The sequence below is a fragment of the Equus przewalskii genome, chromosome 2, assembly GCF_037783145.1.
Source record: "Equus przewalskii isolate Varuska chromosome 2, EquPr2, whole genome shotgun sequence".
Classification (NCBI taxonomy): Eukaryota; Metazoa; Chordata; class Mammalia; order Perissodactyla; family Equidae; genus Equus; species Equus przewalskii.
Window position 1 is genome coordinate 90,952,823 of NC_091832.1, and position 18,988 is coordinate 90,971,810.

The 18,988-nt window shown below is 37.1% G+C and overlaps 1 protein-coding gene across 3 annotated transcripts in view; it reads left to right on the top strand.

Annotated features, from left to right (window-relative positions):
• MGAT4D (MGAT4 family member D) overlaps window positions 1-10,286 on the top strand; it is a 64,376-nt gene extending 54,090 nt beyond the window's left edge. For all 3 annotated transcript variants that reach the window (XM_070609051.1, XM_070609052.1, XM_070609053.1), the window contains one exon: window positions 9,085-10,286. Coding sequence is in view for 2 of the 3 variants with exons in the window: in XM_070609052.1 (XP_070465153.1) it covers window positions 9,085-9,093 (9 nt within the window). In the remaining variant the exon portion in view is untranslated. The remainder of the gene's footprint in view (window positions 1-9,084) is intronic.
• Window positions 10,287-18,988: the final 8,702 nt, after the last annotated feature.

The window sequence follows — 18,988 nt, forward strand, 5'->3', positions numbered from 1 at the left end:
TATCCTCCATCAAATCTGCTATCTCTGTGCTAGCTGTCGTCCCCTGTGTCTAGGCCATAGATTCCTCAGTCCCCATTCTTCTATCAGATTTACATCTTTCATAAATCTGATTAAGTGTCTCCTGGGCTGAGACCCCCCCCCCTCCCATTATTCACAATGTTTTGGAGTTACACCTTTTCTATTCATTTCCTATTTCACTGAGGTCTAGCCATCCACCACCTTGAAACAAGAGTTTGGATGTTTCATTTCAATTTTTTTCAAATTTTAATTTTATTAAGTAAAATAAGATTTACATACATGCCCTGGAGAGATAAATGTCTCCTCTTTTCTTTAATCAGGGCCAACATACCAACACTTTTGTTGCTCTGTTTTCCTTAATATTCATTCCTTTAATTCTTTCTAAAAATCTTTTATGTAAAATTTGTTCTGTAACCAGTTAAATTACGTATTACACTTCTCATAAAACTTTTTAAATGTAAGATAAATTTTCTATAGTTTATTAAACAGAAAAATAATTTAGTTTATCTCTATTCATCTAGCTTGTGGTTTAAAAGTACTAATTTAATCAAGCAAAAATTCATCTTAGTCATCAATTTTCTTAGTTTTTAAAATTTTAAAATTTTTGCCAGTTTTCGATTTTAATGTTTATCATTTCATGTTCTACATCTGCAATAAACATAAAAGAAATTTCTTTAGAAACAACTAAAATATTTTGGTGTTAATAATTTCTGAAAACTCAAATACAATACTTAGATTTTTTCCATTAGTTGATAAGCAAGAGAATAGTGTGTTTTCTGTCATTTGCTAGTGCTTCATCCTGCATGAAAAGTCATTTTCATTTCACAGCAGTACACTAGGCATACGGCAAAGTGTTTCAGTGTTTTGGAGGTAGGGTTGCCAGATAAAACATAGGACACCTAATTAACTTTGAATTTCAGTTAAACAACAACTCTTTTGTATGTACAACCCATTTGTTTTGTTGTTGCTGCAAAATCTGGGAGGCCTAGTTGGAGGTGATGGACTAGAAGATTTCCCATCAAAATGCTTTAACTGAATTATTATTTAAGTTTATGCCCTTGACTTTTATTAAAGAATGAATACAGGATGTCTACATTTTCTTTAAGATTGTTGAAGTTTTATGTTTCCCTTTTATGTAAAGATACATATAACAATTTTCTCTTAGAATTTGGAGCCAGAAAGAGATAATCTTTCCCAAAGAATTGTCATGATTCCTTTGACCCATTGTGGATTTTTTTTCCCCTTTGGCTGTCAAGAAATTCAAAACTAATTTCATATGAAATGTAGTACCCATATTATCTTATATTCACAGAAAAATTTCTCCAATCCTCATTCTATATTTGGTCTCTGATTTTCTTTCATATATTATTGTTAAAAGATTATTGTGTTTTCATTTTGTTACTCTAAATCATTTCTGTATTTATTTAAATTTTAAATTATAAAAATAAAATAAAGTGAATGTTTAAAAATATTTGTACCTTATCTACAACTGTTTGCTGGCTATAATGACAATCCAACCATACAGATTTCCCAGAGATAACAGTGATGGAAATCTACTTTAAATAATTTTAACATCATGGCAGTATCAAAACTGACATTGTTGAGCCAGCCCTGCTGGGTTAGTGGTTAAAGTTTGGCTTTCTCACCTCTTTGGCAGCCTGGGTTTGGTTCCCAGTGACACACCACTCATCTGTCAGTTGCCATGCTGTGGCAGCGGCTCACATAGAAGAACTAGAAGGACTTACAACTAGAGATACAACCATGCAGTGGGACTTTGGGAAGGAAAGAAAAAAAGAGGAAGATTGCCAAAAGATGTTAGCTCAGGGTGAATCTTTCTCTACAAAAAAAAAAATGGGAGTTTTAAAACTATCAAGGTTAGAGATCTCATCAAGATGGCAGCATAAGCAGACTCTGAACTCATCTCCTCCCATGAACACAACCAGGTTACAACTATTTTTGGAAAAATTACCCTGGGTAGAAAACTGAAAACTGGATAAAAAGAACCCCTACAACAAGGGACAGTCCTGACTAAAGTGGGAGGGGCAGAAATTCCTACTGGAGAGAAAAAAGTCACCCTCAGGACCAGTGGAGTTTCTCAGCTGGCCAGGTGGGAGCCACCCTAAGGTACAGAGCCCTCCCTGGAGGAGTGAGGTCTGGAGCAGGGGCCAATACTGCTGTAAGCATCCTTCAGACTCAGCACAACTGAGACGATGGTCTTACTATCTGGCTTTGCTGGCTATTAACTGTAGCAGGGAATACCCTCAGAAAAGCTATCGGATGAAAGCTGAAAAGACCTGGGTCTTAAAGGGCCCATGCACAAACTTACCCATCTCAGCAAACTAAAATCACCAGAGAGAAGGCTGACAGTCCTTTGGTGAAGAGAGACTCACCTGGTGGGCTCTGCTGGTATCTTGGTGAGAGGAGGGGCCTCTCCGGAGACTGAGACATTGGTGGGGGCCGTTGTTCTGACCTGGTCCAGGTGTGCTGACACAGACCCTGGAAGACGCCATTGGGGTTCTTCCCCTGGCCTGTTAGCCCAGGGAGCTGCCACACCCACTAGAGTGCAGATTTAATCCAGTTCAGCCAGGGCAGGCAGCCCACCCTAGGGACCCACCCAGTCCAACAGCAACCCTCAGGCTACTTGTCTGCCTGCATTGACTGGGTGCCTTGATTCTCTACAGGCAGGTGAGTGTGTCCGCCTCTGTGGGGCAGGGCCTGTGTGAGGACCAGGTGAACTGTGGAGGGCATTGGTGGAGAGGTGGGGGCCTCTGCAGTGGGGCATCGGGGTACACTCCAGGGGGTTGGGAAGTGTGCTTGGACCAGGACTGTGTTGACAGTGTGTGTGGTCCTGTGGGGGGTGAGGCTTATCAGCAGCAGAAGACTTGTGCTTCACAAATAGCCGTAAAAAGGATCGGCCCCACATCCAAAGCCTGAGACAATTGAGTGCTCCCCTGCCTAAGGTCAGCCCCACTCAGCTGCACTCTTAAGAGAACTAACAATAGCCTTGTAGGCCTGAGGCCTTTAGCAACTGTAAGCCCCTGAACCTAGCAACCAGCTACACTGGGTACCAACCCAATTAACAGGAAAACTGCAACAGGAGTGTGCTGTTACACCTTGTAGCCAATGGTGCTGAGGCTCCCCAAACCAGATTTACAAACAGCTGGCCAGGGAAGGAAAGACTCGACTCCCTGGGTACCTGCATTAAGAACAACCCTGCCACAGCGGAAAGACACAAGTAGCCCACAAAGGGGTCACTCCTGGATCTTTTGGACTGGTGATGCAAGGGAAGCAGACTGCTGGGCCTCAAAAGGCATCTCTTACATAAGGGCACTTCTACAAGACCAGCAGACATAGCTGACTCACCTAATACATAGAAATAAGCACAGAGAAAGATGGAGGAGACAAAGGAATACATTCCAAGCAAGAGAACAGGACAAAACCCCAGAAAAAGGACTAAATGAAACAGAAAGAAGTGACCTACCTGACAAAGAGTTCAAACAAAATTTCATAAGGATGCTCACAGATATTAGGAGAAGACTGGATGAACACAGTGAGCTCATCAACAAAAAACTGGAAAATATAAAAAAGAACCAATCAGAAATGAATAATACAATACTGGAAATGAAAAATTCACTACAGGGACTCAAGTGCAGAGTAGAGGATACAGAAGAACAGATCAGTGAGCTAGGCAAAAGACTAGAGGAAATCACCCCAGCAGAACAGCAAAAAGAATTAGGCAGAATGAGAACAGTCTAAGGGAACTCTGGGACAATATCAAGCACACCAACATTTGTATTATAGGTGTCCCAGAAGGAGAAGAGAGAGACAAAGGGGCAGCAAACTTATTTGAAGAAATAATAGATGAAAATTTTCCTAATCTAAGGAAGGAAACAGACATTCAAGTACAGGTAGCTCAGAGAGCTCCAAATAAGATAAACCCAAAGAGGCCCACACCAAGACACATTATAATTAAAATGTCCAAAATTAAACATAAAGAGAGAATCCTAAAAGCAGCAAGAGAAAGGCCACAAGTGACATACAAAGGAAAGCCCATAAAGCTATCAGTGGATTTCTCAGCTGAAATCCTAAGGCGAGAAGAGAATGGCATGATGTATTTAAAGTGCTAAAAGGAAAAAACCTACAGCCAAGAATACTCTATACATCAAAGTTCTCATTCAGATTGGAAGGAGAAATAAAGAGCTTCCCAGACAAGCAAAAATTAAAGGAGTTTATCACCAAGAAACCAGTTCTACAGGAAATGCTGAAGGGACTTATTTAAGTGGGAAAGCAATGACCATAAATAGGGATAAAAAAATTATCCAAAAAAATAACCCCCCCAAAATAAACAGGCAATAAAATCACTGGTAAATGTAAAAATATAGTAAAGGTAGCGGATCAACTACCTGTGAAGATAAGATGAAGGTTAAAAGACAAAAGTACTAAAATTACCTACTTCAATGATAAGAGGGTAATGGATAGACACACACTAAACAGGACATTATATATGATTTCCAAAACGTAAAATGTGGGAGGAGCGGAGTGACAAAGTAGAGGCTTTAGAAAGAGGTTAAGCTAAAGAGTCTATCAACTCAATATAGACTGTTATATACATAGAATATTATATAGGTTCCTCATGGTAATCTCAAATCAGAAACCTATAATAAGCAAATAAGTAAGACAAAAGAAATCAAACACATTACTAAAGAAAGTCATCAAACCACAAGAGAAGAGAGCAAGAGAAAAAGAAAGGAACAGAGAACTACTACTAAAACACCCGGAAAAAAAGTAATAAAATGGCAATAAATACATATTTATCAATAGCCACTTTAAATGTCAATGGACTAAATGCTGCAATCCAAAGGCATAGGGTGGCCAACTGGATAAAAAAAGAAGACCCATATATATGCTGCATACAAGAGACACACTTCAGATCTAAAGACACTCACAAACTGAAAGTGAATGGATGGAAAAAGATATTCCATGCAAATGGCAAAGAAAAGAAAGTGGGGTAGCAATACTTATATCAGACAAAATAAACTTTAAAACAAAAACTGTAACAAGAGACAAAGAAGGGCACTACATAATGATAAAGGGAACAATTCAACAAGAAGATATAACACTTGTAAATATCTATGCACCCAACATAGGAGCACCTACATATATAAAGCAATTACTAACAGACATAAAAGGAGAAATAGACAGTAACACAATAATAGTAGGGGACTTTAACACTCCACTTACACCAGTGGATAGATCATCCAAACAGAAGATCAATGAGGAAACACTGGCCTTAAAGGACACATTTGACCAGATGGACTTAGTGGATATATGTAGAACATCCCATCCAAAAACCACAGAATAGACATTCTTTTCAAATGCCCATGGAACATTCTCCAGGATTGATCACATATTATGCCACAAAACAAGTCTCAATAAATTTAAGAAGATCAAAATAATACCATGCATCTTTTCTGATCACAAAGGTATGAAACTAGAAATCAACTACAGGAAGAAAACCAGAAAAGCCACAAAAATGTGGAGATTAAACAAAGTGCTACTGAAAAACGATTAGGTCAATGAAGAAATCAAAGGAGAAATCAAAAATTCCTGGAGGCAAATGAAAATGAAAATAAGACATGCCAAAATCTATGGGATACAGCAAAAGAGGTTCTAAGAGGGAAGTTTATAGAAATTCAGGCCTACCTCTGCAAAGAAGAAAAATCCCAAATAAACAATCTAACAGCACATCTAAGGGTACTGGAAAAAGAAGAACACAGAAATCCCAAAATAAGCAGAAGGAAGGAAATAATAAAAATCAGAGCAGAATAAATGAAATAGAGAGACTAGAAAAATAATAGAAAAAATTAATGAAACCAAGAGCTGGTTCTTTGAAAAGATAAACAAAATTGACAAACCCTTAGCTAGACTCACCAAGGAAAAAAAGGGAGAAGGCTCAAATAAGTAAAATCAGAAATGAAAGAGGAGAAATTACAACAGACACCTCAGAAATACAAAAGATAATAAGAGAATACTATGAAAAGCTATATGCCAACAAATTGGATAATCTAGAAGAAATGGATAAATTCTTAGCAACATATAACCTTCCAAAACTGGACCAAGAAGAAGTAGAGAATTTGAATAGCCCAATCACCAGTAAGGAGATTGAAACAGCAATCAAAAACCTCCCAAGAAATAAAAGTCCAGGACCAGATGGCTTCCCTGGTGAATTCTACCAAACATTCAAAGAAGACATAATACTATCCTTCTCAAACTCTTCCAAAAAAATTGAAGAGGAGGTGAGGCTTCCTAACTCATTCTATGAAGCCAACATTATCCTGATACCAAAACCAGACAAGAACAACACAAAAAAAGAAAATTACAGGCCAATATCACTGATGAACATCAAGGCAAAAATCCTCAACAAAATACTAGCAAATCAAATACAACAATACATTAAAAAGATCATACATCATGATCAAATGGGTTTCACTCCAGTGATGCAAGGATGGTTCAACATCTGCAAATCTATCAACGTGACACACCACATTAACAAAATGAAGAATAAAAATCACATGATCATCTCAATAGATGCAGAGAAAGCATTTGACAAGATGCAGCATCCATTTATGATAAAAACTCTAAATAAAATGGGTATAGAAAAGGAAAACACCTCGACATAATAAAGGCCATATATGACAAACCCACAGGAAATATCATTCTCAATGTAGAAAAACTGAAAGCTATCCCTCTAAGAACAGGAACCAGACAAGGATGCCCACTGTCACCACTCTTATTTAACATAGTATTGGAAGTCCTAGCCAGAGCAATCAGGCAAGAAAAAGAAATAAAATGGATCCATATTGGAAAAGAAGAAGTGAAACTGTCTCTTTGCAGATGACATGATTTTATATATAGAAAACCCTACAGAATCCACTAAAAAACTTTTAGAAATAATAAATGAATACAGTCAAGTTGCAGGATACAAAATCAACATACAAAAATCGGTTGCATTTCTATACACTAACAACGAAGTAGCAGAAAGAGAAATTAAGAATGCAATCTCATTTACAATTGCAACAAAAAGAATAAAATACCTAGGAATAAACTTAACCAAAGAGGTGAATGATCTGTACACTGAAAACTATAAAACATTGTTGAAAGAAATCAAAGAACACACAAAGAAATGGAAAGATATTCCGGGCTCTTGGATTGGAAGAATTAACATAGTTAAAATGTTCATACATCCTAAAGCAATCTACAGATTCAATGCAATCCCTATCAAAGTTCCAACAACATTTTTCACAGAAATAGAACAAAGAATCCTAAAATTTATATGGAACAACAAAAGACCCTGAATAGCCAAAGGATTCCTGAGAAAAAAGAACAAAGCTGGAGGTATCACACTCCCTGATTTCAAAATATACTACAAACCCATAGTAGCCAAAACAGCATGGTATGGCACAAAAACAGACACACAGATCAATGGAACAGAATCGAGAGCCCAGAAGTAAACCCACACATTTATGGACAGCTAATATTCGACAAGGGAGCCAAGAGCATACAATGGAGAAAGGAGAGTCTCTTCAATAAATGGTGTTGGGAAAACTGGACAGCCACATGCAAAGAATGAAAGTAGATCATTACCTTACACCATGCACAAAATTCAACTAAAAATGGATTAAAGACTTGAAAGTAAAACCCGAAAGCATGAAACTTCTAGAAGAAAACATAGGCACTATGCTCTTTGACATTGGTCTGAGCAGTGTATTTTCAAGTACCATGTCTGACCAGGCAAGGGAAACAAAAGAAAAAATGAACAAATGGGACTACATCAAACTAAAAAGCTTCTGCACAGCAAAGGAAACCATCAACTAAACAAAAAGACAACCTAACAATTGGGAGAAGATATTTGCAAACCATATATCAGATAAGGGGTTAATATCCAAAATATACAAAGAACACATACAGCTCAACAACAAAAAACCCAACAACCCAATTTAAAAATGGGCAAAAGATCTGAACAGAGATTTCTCCAAAGAAGATATACAGATGGCCAACAGGCATATGAAAAGATGCTCAGCATCATTAGCTATCAGGGAAATGCAAATCAAAACTACAATGAGGTATCACCTCACTCCAGTCAGAAGGGCTATAATTAACAAGACAGGAAACAACAAGTGTTGGAGAGGATGTGGAGAGAAGGGAACCCTCATACACTGCTGGTGGGAGTGCAAACTGGTGCAGCCACTATGGAAAGCAGTATGGAGTATCCTCAGAAAATTAAGAATAGATCTACCGTATGATCCAGCTCTCCCACTGCTGGGTATTTATCCAAAGAACTTGAAAACACAAAGGCATAAAGATACTTGCACCCCTATGTTCATTGCAGCCTTATTCACAATAGCCAAGACTTGGAAGCAACCTAGGTGCCCATCAAGGGATGAATGGATAAAGAAGATGTGGTATATATTTACAATGGAATACTACTCAGCCATAAGAAATGGTGAAATTCAGCCATTTGTGACAACATAGATGGACCTTGAGGGTATTATGCGAAGTGAAATAAGTCAAAGGGAGAAAGTCAAATATTGTACAATCTCACCCATAAGTAGAAGATAAAAACGACGAGAAAAAAACACATAGCAATGGAGATTGGATTGGTGGTTACCATAGGGGAAGAGGGGAGGGGGAGAGCAAAAGAGGTGATTAGGCTCACATGTGAAGGTATGGACTATAATTAATTTTTGGGTGGTGAACATGATGTAATCTACACAGAATTCGAAATATATTACGATGTACATCTGAAAGCGATATAATGTTATAATCCAATGTTACTGCAATAAAATTTAAAAGAATAAAAAATATAAAAAAAATTTGTCTAGCACATCTTAAGAATTATATGTTTTGCCAATGTAAAGTCATCTTCTCTATTTAATAGGGGAAGATAGTGTCAAAAGGACAGAATTAAGGAAAGAATATCAAGAAATTGTTATGAAAATAATTACATCCTTATGAATTAATAATATGTTATTTCTAGATGTTATAGATTTCTTATTTTTATTTCAGAAAATATGAAGATAATAAGCATAGTAAGAAGAAACTCTGTAATACCTTGGAACCTTAGATGACCTTGATTTCTAACGGCATCTTTCAGAAATTGTAATAATGAAAATATGTAATTATATAGAAGAGGATAAAACAATGAACAAACTGGTGGACTTAGAAGTATTAAACTATCTCTTATGTCCAGAAAAATTACAACGTTTATCTATGGTGTTTGTGTTCTTACTATTACAGTTTAATTTGAAAATAGTAAAAGCAGGGAAGTTTTTAAAAGTGAAGAAATGTATTTTGTTGACTTAGATAGTGATGCTAACACATAATTTCAATAAATAGCTAAAAGTTCAGAAACTTGCTGTTGTCATTGAGAGGTTCCACGTGAACTGGTATATACTCTCATCCATTTTGTTAAGACATCTAAAGAAATAGTGCAAATTTAAGCAAGTCTGGGTCTGGCGGTACAGCCACAATATCTTCTTGTCTTTTTAATAAACGCATTTAAAACTATAAACTTACCCCTAAGTGCCATTTGAGCTGATTACCAAACATCTCGATATGTACGTACTCTGATCATCATTCAGTTTTAAAGATTTCATACTTTCTCTTATTATTGCCCTCTTAACTCATGGGTTATTAGGGAATGTGTATGTGTTTGTTTTCCCAAATATATTGGTTCTTGCCACCTTTTATTGTTGATTTATCATTTAATTACATGGTTGTTAGAGAACTTTGCGTGATAAAATTTGAGAATTGTTATGAATTCTTATGTTTCACGTGAATTTGAAAAGAATGTATAGTCTCTGTATGTCCTTTTAAAATATGTTACGTTCATTTGATTTTACAAATATTAGTTTTGTGCTTTAAAAATTTCTCCTTAAACTATTCCTATTTACTGGATGCAGGGCTGTCTTACATCAGGCTTTTTAATATACTTAAGTCTTTTAAATCTTTCCTAATTTTTGTCTGCTTGATCCATCATTTTCTTATAGAAATCTATTAAAGCCTGCTATTCTTCTTATCATTCTATTGAGTTTGACTTTATTTATTTTGAGAATTAATCCGAGGTATTTCTTCTTTCTTATCCTTCAATCAGATATGAAAATCTTAATTCATACTGTTGTATTATCCTTGAGTGCCAGAATGTCACACATTTACCTCAGAATGAATTGTATCACATACTACTATATAAAGAGAATATGGAAGATAAACTGTTCATGTGTCCATTTTATTCTCTCCTTTTAAATGAAAAGAAGTTATATGTCAACTATATCTCAATAAAGCTGGCAGGGGGAGAAAAAAAGAACATATGTATGTTACAAAAATTTTAAATTTGACTTAAATTTTGAACTTTTAAAATTGCCTGTCAGAGCATATTCAGGCTTATACGAAAAAATAAAACTAAGTCCAGTTACAGCACTTCTTGAAAAGATGGCAACATTCCTTGAAAAGCTACTTATTTTGAGTTTGCAGCCCACCATCCAACTCTGGAACAAAATACCTGGAGGGTTGGGACCACACAGCGGAATAGTATTAAAAGACACTGTCTAATATACGCTGAATATTATGAAAAGCTGAGATGATTCCAAGGGAGTGCTGCTTTGGCGCTCAGAAAGAGGCATTTGAACTCTGACCAAAATGCCCTGAGAGTGGCAGATGCTAGAAGGCAAAAGGTGAAAGAAGTTAAAAGACAGCATTAAAGATTCAGTCTGATAAAGCTGTCCTAAATGAAATGAATCCAAGATAAGAGAGTTTTGGTGGCCAGCACAAAGCATTTCTGGAAAATGTTCCTAATGTAGCCAGGAGAGATGCCCCCACCTTCCATCCCCATCCTTACTGCTCCCAAATGCTTGGTGTTCAGAGGGTCTCACTCACTACCCATGTCTCTGGTCTGAGGTGTATGAGGAAGCGGAGATTTGGAGAACTCCCCCACCTTCTGGTATACTGCCAAGCAAATAGTGCTCATTGGTTGGTTTGGGCATTTGTTTTATAGCATTCTTACTCCTTTTGCTATTTTAAAATCAATTTTATTCACTCATATATATGAAGGCAAATGATTAAGCCCCTGAAACAATATAGCAGGTAAGTTTATAGAAACCACATTCAGACCAGATTCTACAGAAATCTTTTTTCCTTAGACACTACTTTTGAAGTGAATAGAAGCTCTGCAAATATTGGAGACATGATAAGTGAAATTCTCTCTGTTGCCAAAATGTGTCTCAAATATTGAGACAAGCCACCAACATCTGCACCATTTACTATTGAAGTAAATGGTAACATAGTAATATTACCACTAGCCATGGTGGTCTAGTGGTTAAGATTCTGCACTCTCACCATTGCGGCCTGGGTTCATTTTCCAGTCAAGGAACCACACCACACCACCCATCTGTCAGCTGTCACACTGTGGTGGCTGCGTGTTGCTGAAAGCTATGCCACGGGCATTTGAAATACCGCAGGGTCACCCACAGTGGACAGGTTTCAGCAGAGCTTTCAGACTAAGAAGAAGGACCTGGCCACCCACTTCTGAAAAAACTGGCCCTGAAAACTCTTTTAATAGCAGCAGAGCATGAAGAGCATTGTCTGATATAGCCCAGGAAGGTGGATGGCACAAAAAGACCAAGCATGGTTCCACTCTGCTATACACAGGATCGCTGGGAGTCAGAATTGACTCAACAGCACTAACAACAACATTGCCAATAGTAGCAGTAACAGTATGTGTGGCTACACTCTTATGTAGAGGGAAAAGAGATACCTTCTTCTGACAGGTGTGCAAAAATATCTTGCAGTTTTCTGTATACTCTTATATGGACCTTCCAGAACCGTGTGGCAGAATTGCAACAATTATGAGAAGTAGAGAAAGTTATTGAGAAATAACAAAAAAGCACCAGGCCCAGACAATTGCACAGGGGAACTCAATTAAAATTCTAGAAATCAGATAGTCCAATGTTTTAAAATTGTTTCAGAGTATAGCAAATAATGAAAAATTTACAAATTAATGATGCAAGTATAACATAAATATCCAATCCTGATAATGATAGCACAAAAAACAAAACCAGACCTTTATCATTTGTGAGGATTGATGCAAGAATCCTAAATGGGATATTAGAAATAGATTCCCAAGCCACATCAAGAAAACAACACACCATGACCTGGTTTTTAACACCAGGGGAATAAAAATCTAGTTAGGATTCTTACTAATAGGTCTAAGAAGAAAAACCATGATTACCTCCACAGTTATTGGAAAAGCCTTTGAAAAAACTCAGCACCTATTTCCTATCAAAGCATTGCAGAAAATTACAATGAATGGATACTTCCTTAACATGATAAAATTAAGGTGGCCAGATGAAATACACATATGAAAAATGCATCTACTAAAAATTATTTGTTTATACGAAATTAGAATCTCATCAGGCATCATGTATTTTAATCTGCTAAATCTGGCAATCACAGATAAAATTTACATGCCTCAATCCTATAGATGGCTCTTATTTAATGGTTAAACACTAGAGGCATTTCCATTAAGGACAAGAACAATGCAAATGATCCCCACTATCCCCATGACTGTTACATTGTTCTGGCAATGTTAGCCAATGAAATTAGATAAGAAAAAACAATTACAGGCATAAAAGAAGCTCTGAATAACCAGGTATTAAAACATTTTTTAATGCCTCTATAATCAAAACAGTGTGGTACTTTACTTTGTACTAGCACTTGAGCAAACAAGTTGACAAAATAGAATAGAAAGTCTAGAAATACAACCAAGTACATATGGATATTTAGTAAATGATGACAGCAGTATCTTAAATCACTGGGAAAAGATGGATATTTTAATAAATGATATTGGGACAACTTGATAGCCATTTGGAGAAATATAAAATTTACATGCTACTCAAGAATAAGCTCCAAATGAATCAGAAATATAAATTAAACTGAAATTTTGCAAGTACTAAAAGAATATATACGGGAACCTCTCTGAAATCTGGGAATAGGGAAAGGCATTCTAACTATGACACAAAATCTGGATACAATAAAAAGAAAAAGTAGATTGACGCGTGGTCACAAAAAATAAAATAAAATTTTGTATGGCAAAAACACATTTTATGCAAGTTTAAAGATAAAGGGATAATATCTCTATCATATAAAGAAATTTATTAAGTTTGGAAAGGACATAATTGTACAGAAAAATGGGCAAAAGTCATGAACAATTCACAAATTTAAAAATTGCCCTTATATATGGAAAGTTACTCAGTCTCACTTATAAGTACAAATTAAAACTACACAGAGATATCCTAAACTGCCCCATCATGAGGTTGGCAAGAATCCAAAAGCTTGACAGTGCATTCTCTTGCTGACGTTATGCAGAAATAAACACTCTCATACACTGTTTGTGGGAATACAAAATGATACAACTCTTTTGGGTGGGATTTGGTAATATATAAGAAAACTATATAGCATTTAAAACCACAGTAAGATATTATTGATTGGCCTCTAGCAAGACTAAAAGACTGACCGTACAAGTGATGGGGAAGATGTGGTGCAAAGTGAACTCCCATACATTGCTGGGGGGAATGGAAAACAGCCACTTTGGAAAACAGCTCAGCATTTTCTTAATCAAACATATGCCTACCATACATCCCAGCCATTCCACTCCTAGTTGTTCAAGACAAATGAAAGTATATGTCTACCCAAAGACTTGTACATGAATGCCCTTAGCATCTTTATTTGTAACAGCCAAAAACTTGAAACAACCCAAATATCCATTAACAGGTGAATGCATAAACAGTTTCATATCTGTATAGTGGACCAGTACTCAGCAATAAAAAAGAACAAACTATCAATGTCTACAAATATAGAAATGGATCTGAAAATAACTAGTGACTGAAAGAAGCTAGACCAAAATAAGTACATGCAATATAATTCCATTTATAGAAAAGTCTAGAAAATTGCAATCTAATCAATAATGTCAGAGAATTCAAGTCTGTGGTTGCTTAGGAATGGGGGGACAAGGAAACTTTTAGAGGTAAATGATGTGTTCATTATTTGTTTTGGTGTTTCTTGAGTGTATGCATACATCAAAAGTCATCAAAATGCATGCCAAATATTCCTAAATAAGCCTGTAGAAAAATGACGGGACCATGTCAAAAGGATACAGGAGCTAGCATGAAGAGACTCCGACTGTGCAAACCTGGGACAATTTGGGCACCAGAATAACTAAGCATAGTAATGGATTATAACTCACTGACTAAAATAAAGAAGTCATGATTCTATACTAATGATACATAGATTCAGTGGATGGTGGATGGACGGATGGATGGATGGATGGACAAGAAGCAAAAGCTTTTTCTTATAGAATGTTGCCTAATAAATATAGAAAGAAGATGGAGTTTAAAACTCACTATTTCAATCATCATAGTAAAATTGCTCCAGGCAAAAATGGATCAATGGGTGCTAAGTCTCAGGGTGGAAGAAGAGGGAGAGTAAAGTTTGATGAAGAATAGGACATTTACATAGTCTCAAATTTTCTTCACACAGATTACTTATTAATTACAAATGGAAGAATAGTAACTATACAGTAGAGAAAGCAGGAAACACCTTAAACAAGTGTTTAAAATTAACATCACCAAAAAGAGGTAAATGGATATGTGTCTCAGGTATATTACTCTGAAAAGGTCACAAATCACTTACAATACATTTCTGATGGTTAATTTTATGTGTCAACTTGACTGAGCTAAGGAATGACCAGAGAGGTGGTAAAACATTATTTAGGAGTGTTTCTGTGAGGATGTTTCTAGAAGAGATTGACATTTGATTCAATACACTGAGTAAAGAAGATCTGCCCTCACCAATGTGGGCAGACATCATCCAAACTGTTGAAGGCCCAAATAGAACAAAAGGCAAATTCTCGCTCTCTCTTCTTGAGCTGGGACGTCCATCTTATCCTGCCCTTGGACATTGGAGCTCCTGGTTTTGGAGCCTTTGAACTCCAGGACTTACACCTATGGCCCCCCTGGTTCTCAGGCCTTTGGGCTCAGAGTGAATTACACTACTGGTTTTTTCTGGTTCTCCAGCTTGCAGACAGCAGATTGTGGGAATTTTCAGCCTCCATAACCACGTGAGCCAATTACTATAATAAATCCGTTCTTATAGATATCTATATATATATCCTATTGTTTCTGTTTCTACGGAGAACCTTGAATAATATAATATTCTAGCCAAAAATTCATAACTTACATCTAATAACAAATAAATACAGGACAAATCCATGTTGAAGGACATTCTGTCAAATAATTGGCTTGTATACTAATACTAATAAATATTAACATCGTGAAAAGCAAGGAAATATGAGGCACAATTTCAGATTAAAGGAGACTAGAGACATGACAACTACATGCAATATTTCGCATGAGATTATATCTTGTACTGTAAAAATGCTGTGAAGAACATTATTAGGACAATTGAAGAAATCAGAGTATCATCTATAGATTAAGATATTATATCAATGTTAAATTCCCTGAAGTAGATCACTATACTGTGGTTATGTGAGAGAATATCCTTGTTCTTAGGAAATATATGCTGAATTATTAAGTAGTAAAAGGGCATGATGAAGGCAACCTATTCTCAAATGGTTCAGAGAAAGATAGATAGATGATAAGAAAAAAGAGATAAAGAAAATGTGGCAATGTGTTAAAAATTAGCAAGTACTTTGGGCAAAGGATATACAGGATTTCTTTACACTGTTCTCCTAACTTTTCTGTATATTTGAAAGTATTTCCAAATAAAAAATAAAAAGCAACAAGATCAACAACAACAAAAAACCTTGGGGATATAATTGAAGACTCCTCTCCCCTTACTCTTTGACAAGGACCTCAGTCTAAGTTCATTTACCTTCAAATTTACGTCTCACTTTATCAAACATGCAACTAGTTATTAGGGAAAAAAGTCTTCTAGAAAAGATAAATGACTCTGTTAGGAAAGGCTAGTTTATGTTGCAGTAACTTATAGCCCCAATATTTCAGTGGCTTACAACCTCAAAAATGTATTTCTCGCTCACAATACCAGGTCAGCGAGAAGGCTCCACTGATCGGGTCACACAAGGACCAGGTTGACAGGGGCTGTATCTCGGCATGTGCTTCCATGATCTCTGTGCAGGAGAAAGGACAGTCAGAGACAAGCACCAACAATTAAATGCTTCCACCTGGAACTGACACCCAACACATCTGTTCATATTTTATTGGTTAAAGTAAGTTGTGGTCATCCCTAAATTCCAACAGGCAGGAGTGCAATCTTGCCATGTGCCCAGAAGATAACTACCAAAAAAAATTATTCTTGAAATTATTTTGACTATTTACATTGCCTTTATAGACACAAAACTTAAAGTGAAAAGAGGAGAAGTTAGAAGGAAAGAGAGTGAAAGAAAGCGCCATTGCTTTCCCCTGGCCCCCCGGATCACCACCTCCTTTGTCACTACGACTATTTGATGTATTTCTGTCATGTCAGTATGCTTGATGCAACATCCCTTCATCCTGCTTAGACATCCCAACAATGTTTATCTTTTTTCCTGGAGCTTGAAGCTTTGGAACCACAGCCAGGTACCTGTAGCCACATGCAGATCAGGCAAGCTGACTCATCTTGGGACTTCAGAAGGATACTCGTGTCTTGACAGTCACATTGCACCTACAAATGATACCACTCAACATATGTCATATTGTGGCCAGTTGTTAGTGCCATTGAGTCGGTTCTGACTCCTAGTGACCCTGTGTACAGCAGAGTCGAACCCTGGCGGGTCTTTTTGTGCCATCCTCTCACCTTCTGGTGCTATATCAGACCATGCTTGCTGCTATTCATAGGAAGTGGGTGGGTGGCCAGGTCCTTCTTCCTAGTCTGTCTTAGTCTGGAAGCTCTACTGAAACCTCTCTGTCATGGGTGACCCTGCTGGTATTTGAAATACTGGTGGCATAGCTTTCAGCATCACATCACGATGTAGCCACCACGGGTGTGACAACGGACAGATAGGTGGTGTGGTTCCCTGAACAGAAAACGAAATTGGGCCGTGGTGGTGAGATCATCAAATCTTAACCACTAGACCACCAGGGCTGGCCATTGTGGCCAGTTATCTTTCAAAAATTACAGTTGATCCTGTCACTTTTCTGCTTGAAATAATTTGATGGCCCTATGTGAATAATAAAGTTTAAATTCCGTTTCTTGACGTTTAAATTCCTTGATAAACTGGGCCCAATATACCATTCCAGAATCATTTTCTACTATTCCTTCCCATGGACTCTATTTCTAACTAAAATGGACTATTTTCCATTCTCAGGACACCTCTTGCTCTCACCATGATACTAAGAATGCCCATTTCCTTTGCCTTCATGGCACGGGCCCAGTTGCACTACTTTGATGAAGGTTTCTTTGATTTAGGAAGAATGAGTGGCAACATACTCTATGCTCCCATAGCGTTTTGTCCATGCTCCTATGATCTAATTTATCATATATTACAAGTATTTGATTATATATCTATTTCTCTAACTATATTATTAGCTAGTTGAAAGCAGGGCTCATATAGTCGTCATCTTCACATCCCCCAAATTTTCACACACAGCTTAGCACAGGGAAGATAAATGCTCAACAAATGTTTGATGAGACTTCCAGTAAGAAGTACTGTACAGGAAAGCACTTGAGTTTAACATTCTGAATTCCTATTAAAATAGACAGGTATCCTCCTAAAACAACATTCCAAACTGAGAATAAGAATTAAGTGTATATTAGAACTTGGAGTTTTAACAAATTTTCACATCAATAGGTCAGGGTAACGGCCCATTTAGCTCAAATTCCCCATTTCAAAATTTTTAGTTTTCAGCTTCTCCATTGCCGACCTTGAATGGATCCTTCAGAAATCCTTCTCTAGCAAGTCAAGGATATTTGTTATGGGCCACAGAATTAAGTTGAATAATAGAAGTTGGAAAGACCGAAGAAAGAGATTAAGAGGATATATTGTTACATAGTACCCCAAATAAAATTTTTTTAAACCAATAAAATTAAATACTATCTAAACATGCTTCGGAAGGTGATAGTGTCAAAAATCTAGAAACAGTCACTTTATTACTGATGCAATGTGAAAAATATTCAGTGATATTGACATTGTAGGGGAGGAAGACAACTCCTCTGCCCTCTAGGTACTTCTGGCTGGTGTAAGAATTAAATTGATATGAGACAGAATAACAGGAGAAAGTCAAACAAAACTTTATAACATGTATACAAGGGAGAAACCCAGGAAAGCTGAGTAACTCACCAGAATGGCCAAAGCCTGTCACCTTAAATATCATCTTCAGCTAAAGACAAAAGAGGATATTGGCGATAGTGGTTTGGGTCTTCAAAGGTGAGGAAGGCAATTTTCATGGAGATGGTAACGCAAATGGGCAAACTACAGACAATGTGACCTGAGAAACGCATTTTACCGGACACTATAGTTAGCTTTCCGTATTAGCTCCTTCCTGGAACAGGGCGTCTATCTTAAATCTTTTAGGCAGTTAGGGTGAAGGTCAAAGTTTCTTTCAGTCTTTTTGTTCTTAAATATAATCAAGGCAAAGAGACATTTAGGGTGGCCAACTCTGATCCCCCACAACATCTAGCCAATAACATATTGTGTGGGCGTAGGGGCATTAGCTGGCATGCCCCTTTAAAAACCATGTGTCCTTGAGGTGACACTCACGATGACAACAGTCCTGGACTTGGCCAACCCAGTTGCTTTTTTGTGGGAGGTTATCACCAAGACCCTCCCGGTCTGAGGAAACATAGGGGCCCTCCGGGGGAGCTCTGGTCCTTGCAATGCAGGTCATACAGGGATGATCCCCCTTGGCAAACATGCAGGCTTTGTTTCTCTCCTGCTTCAGCGAGCTTCTCTCAAGGGGCGGTA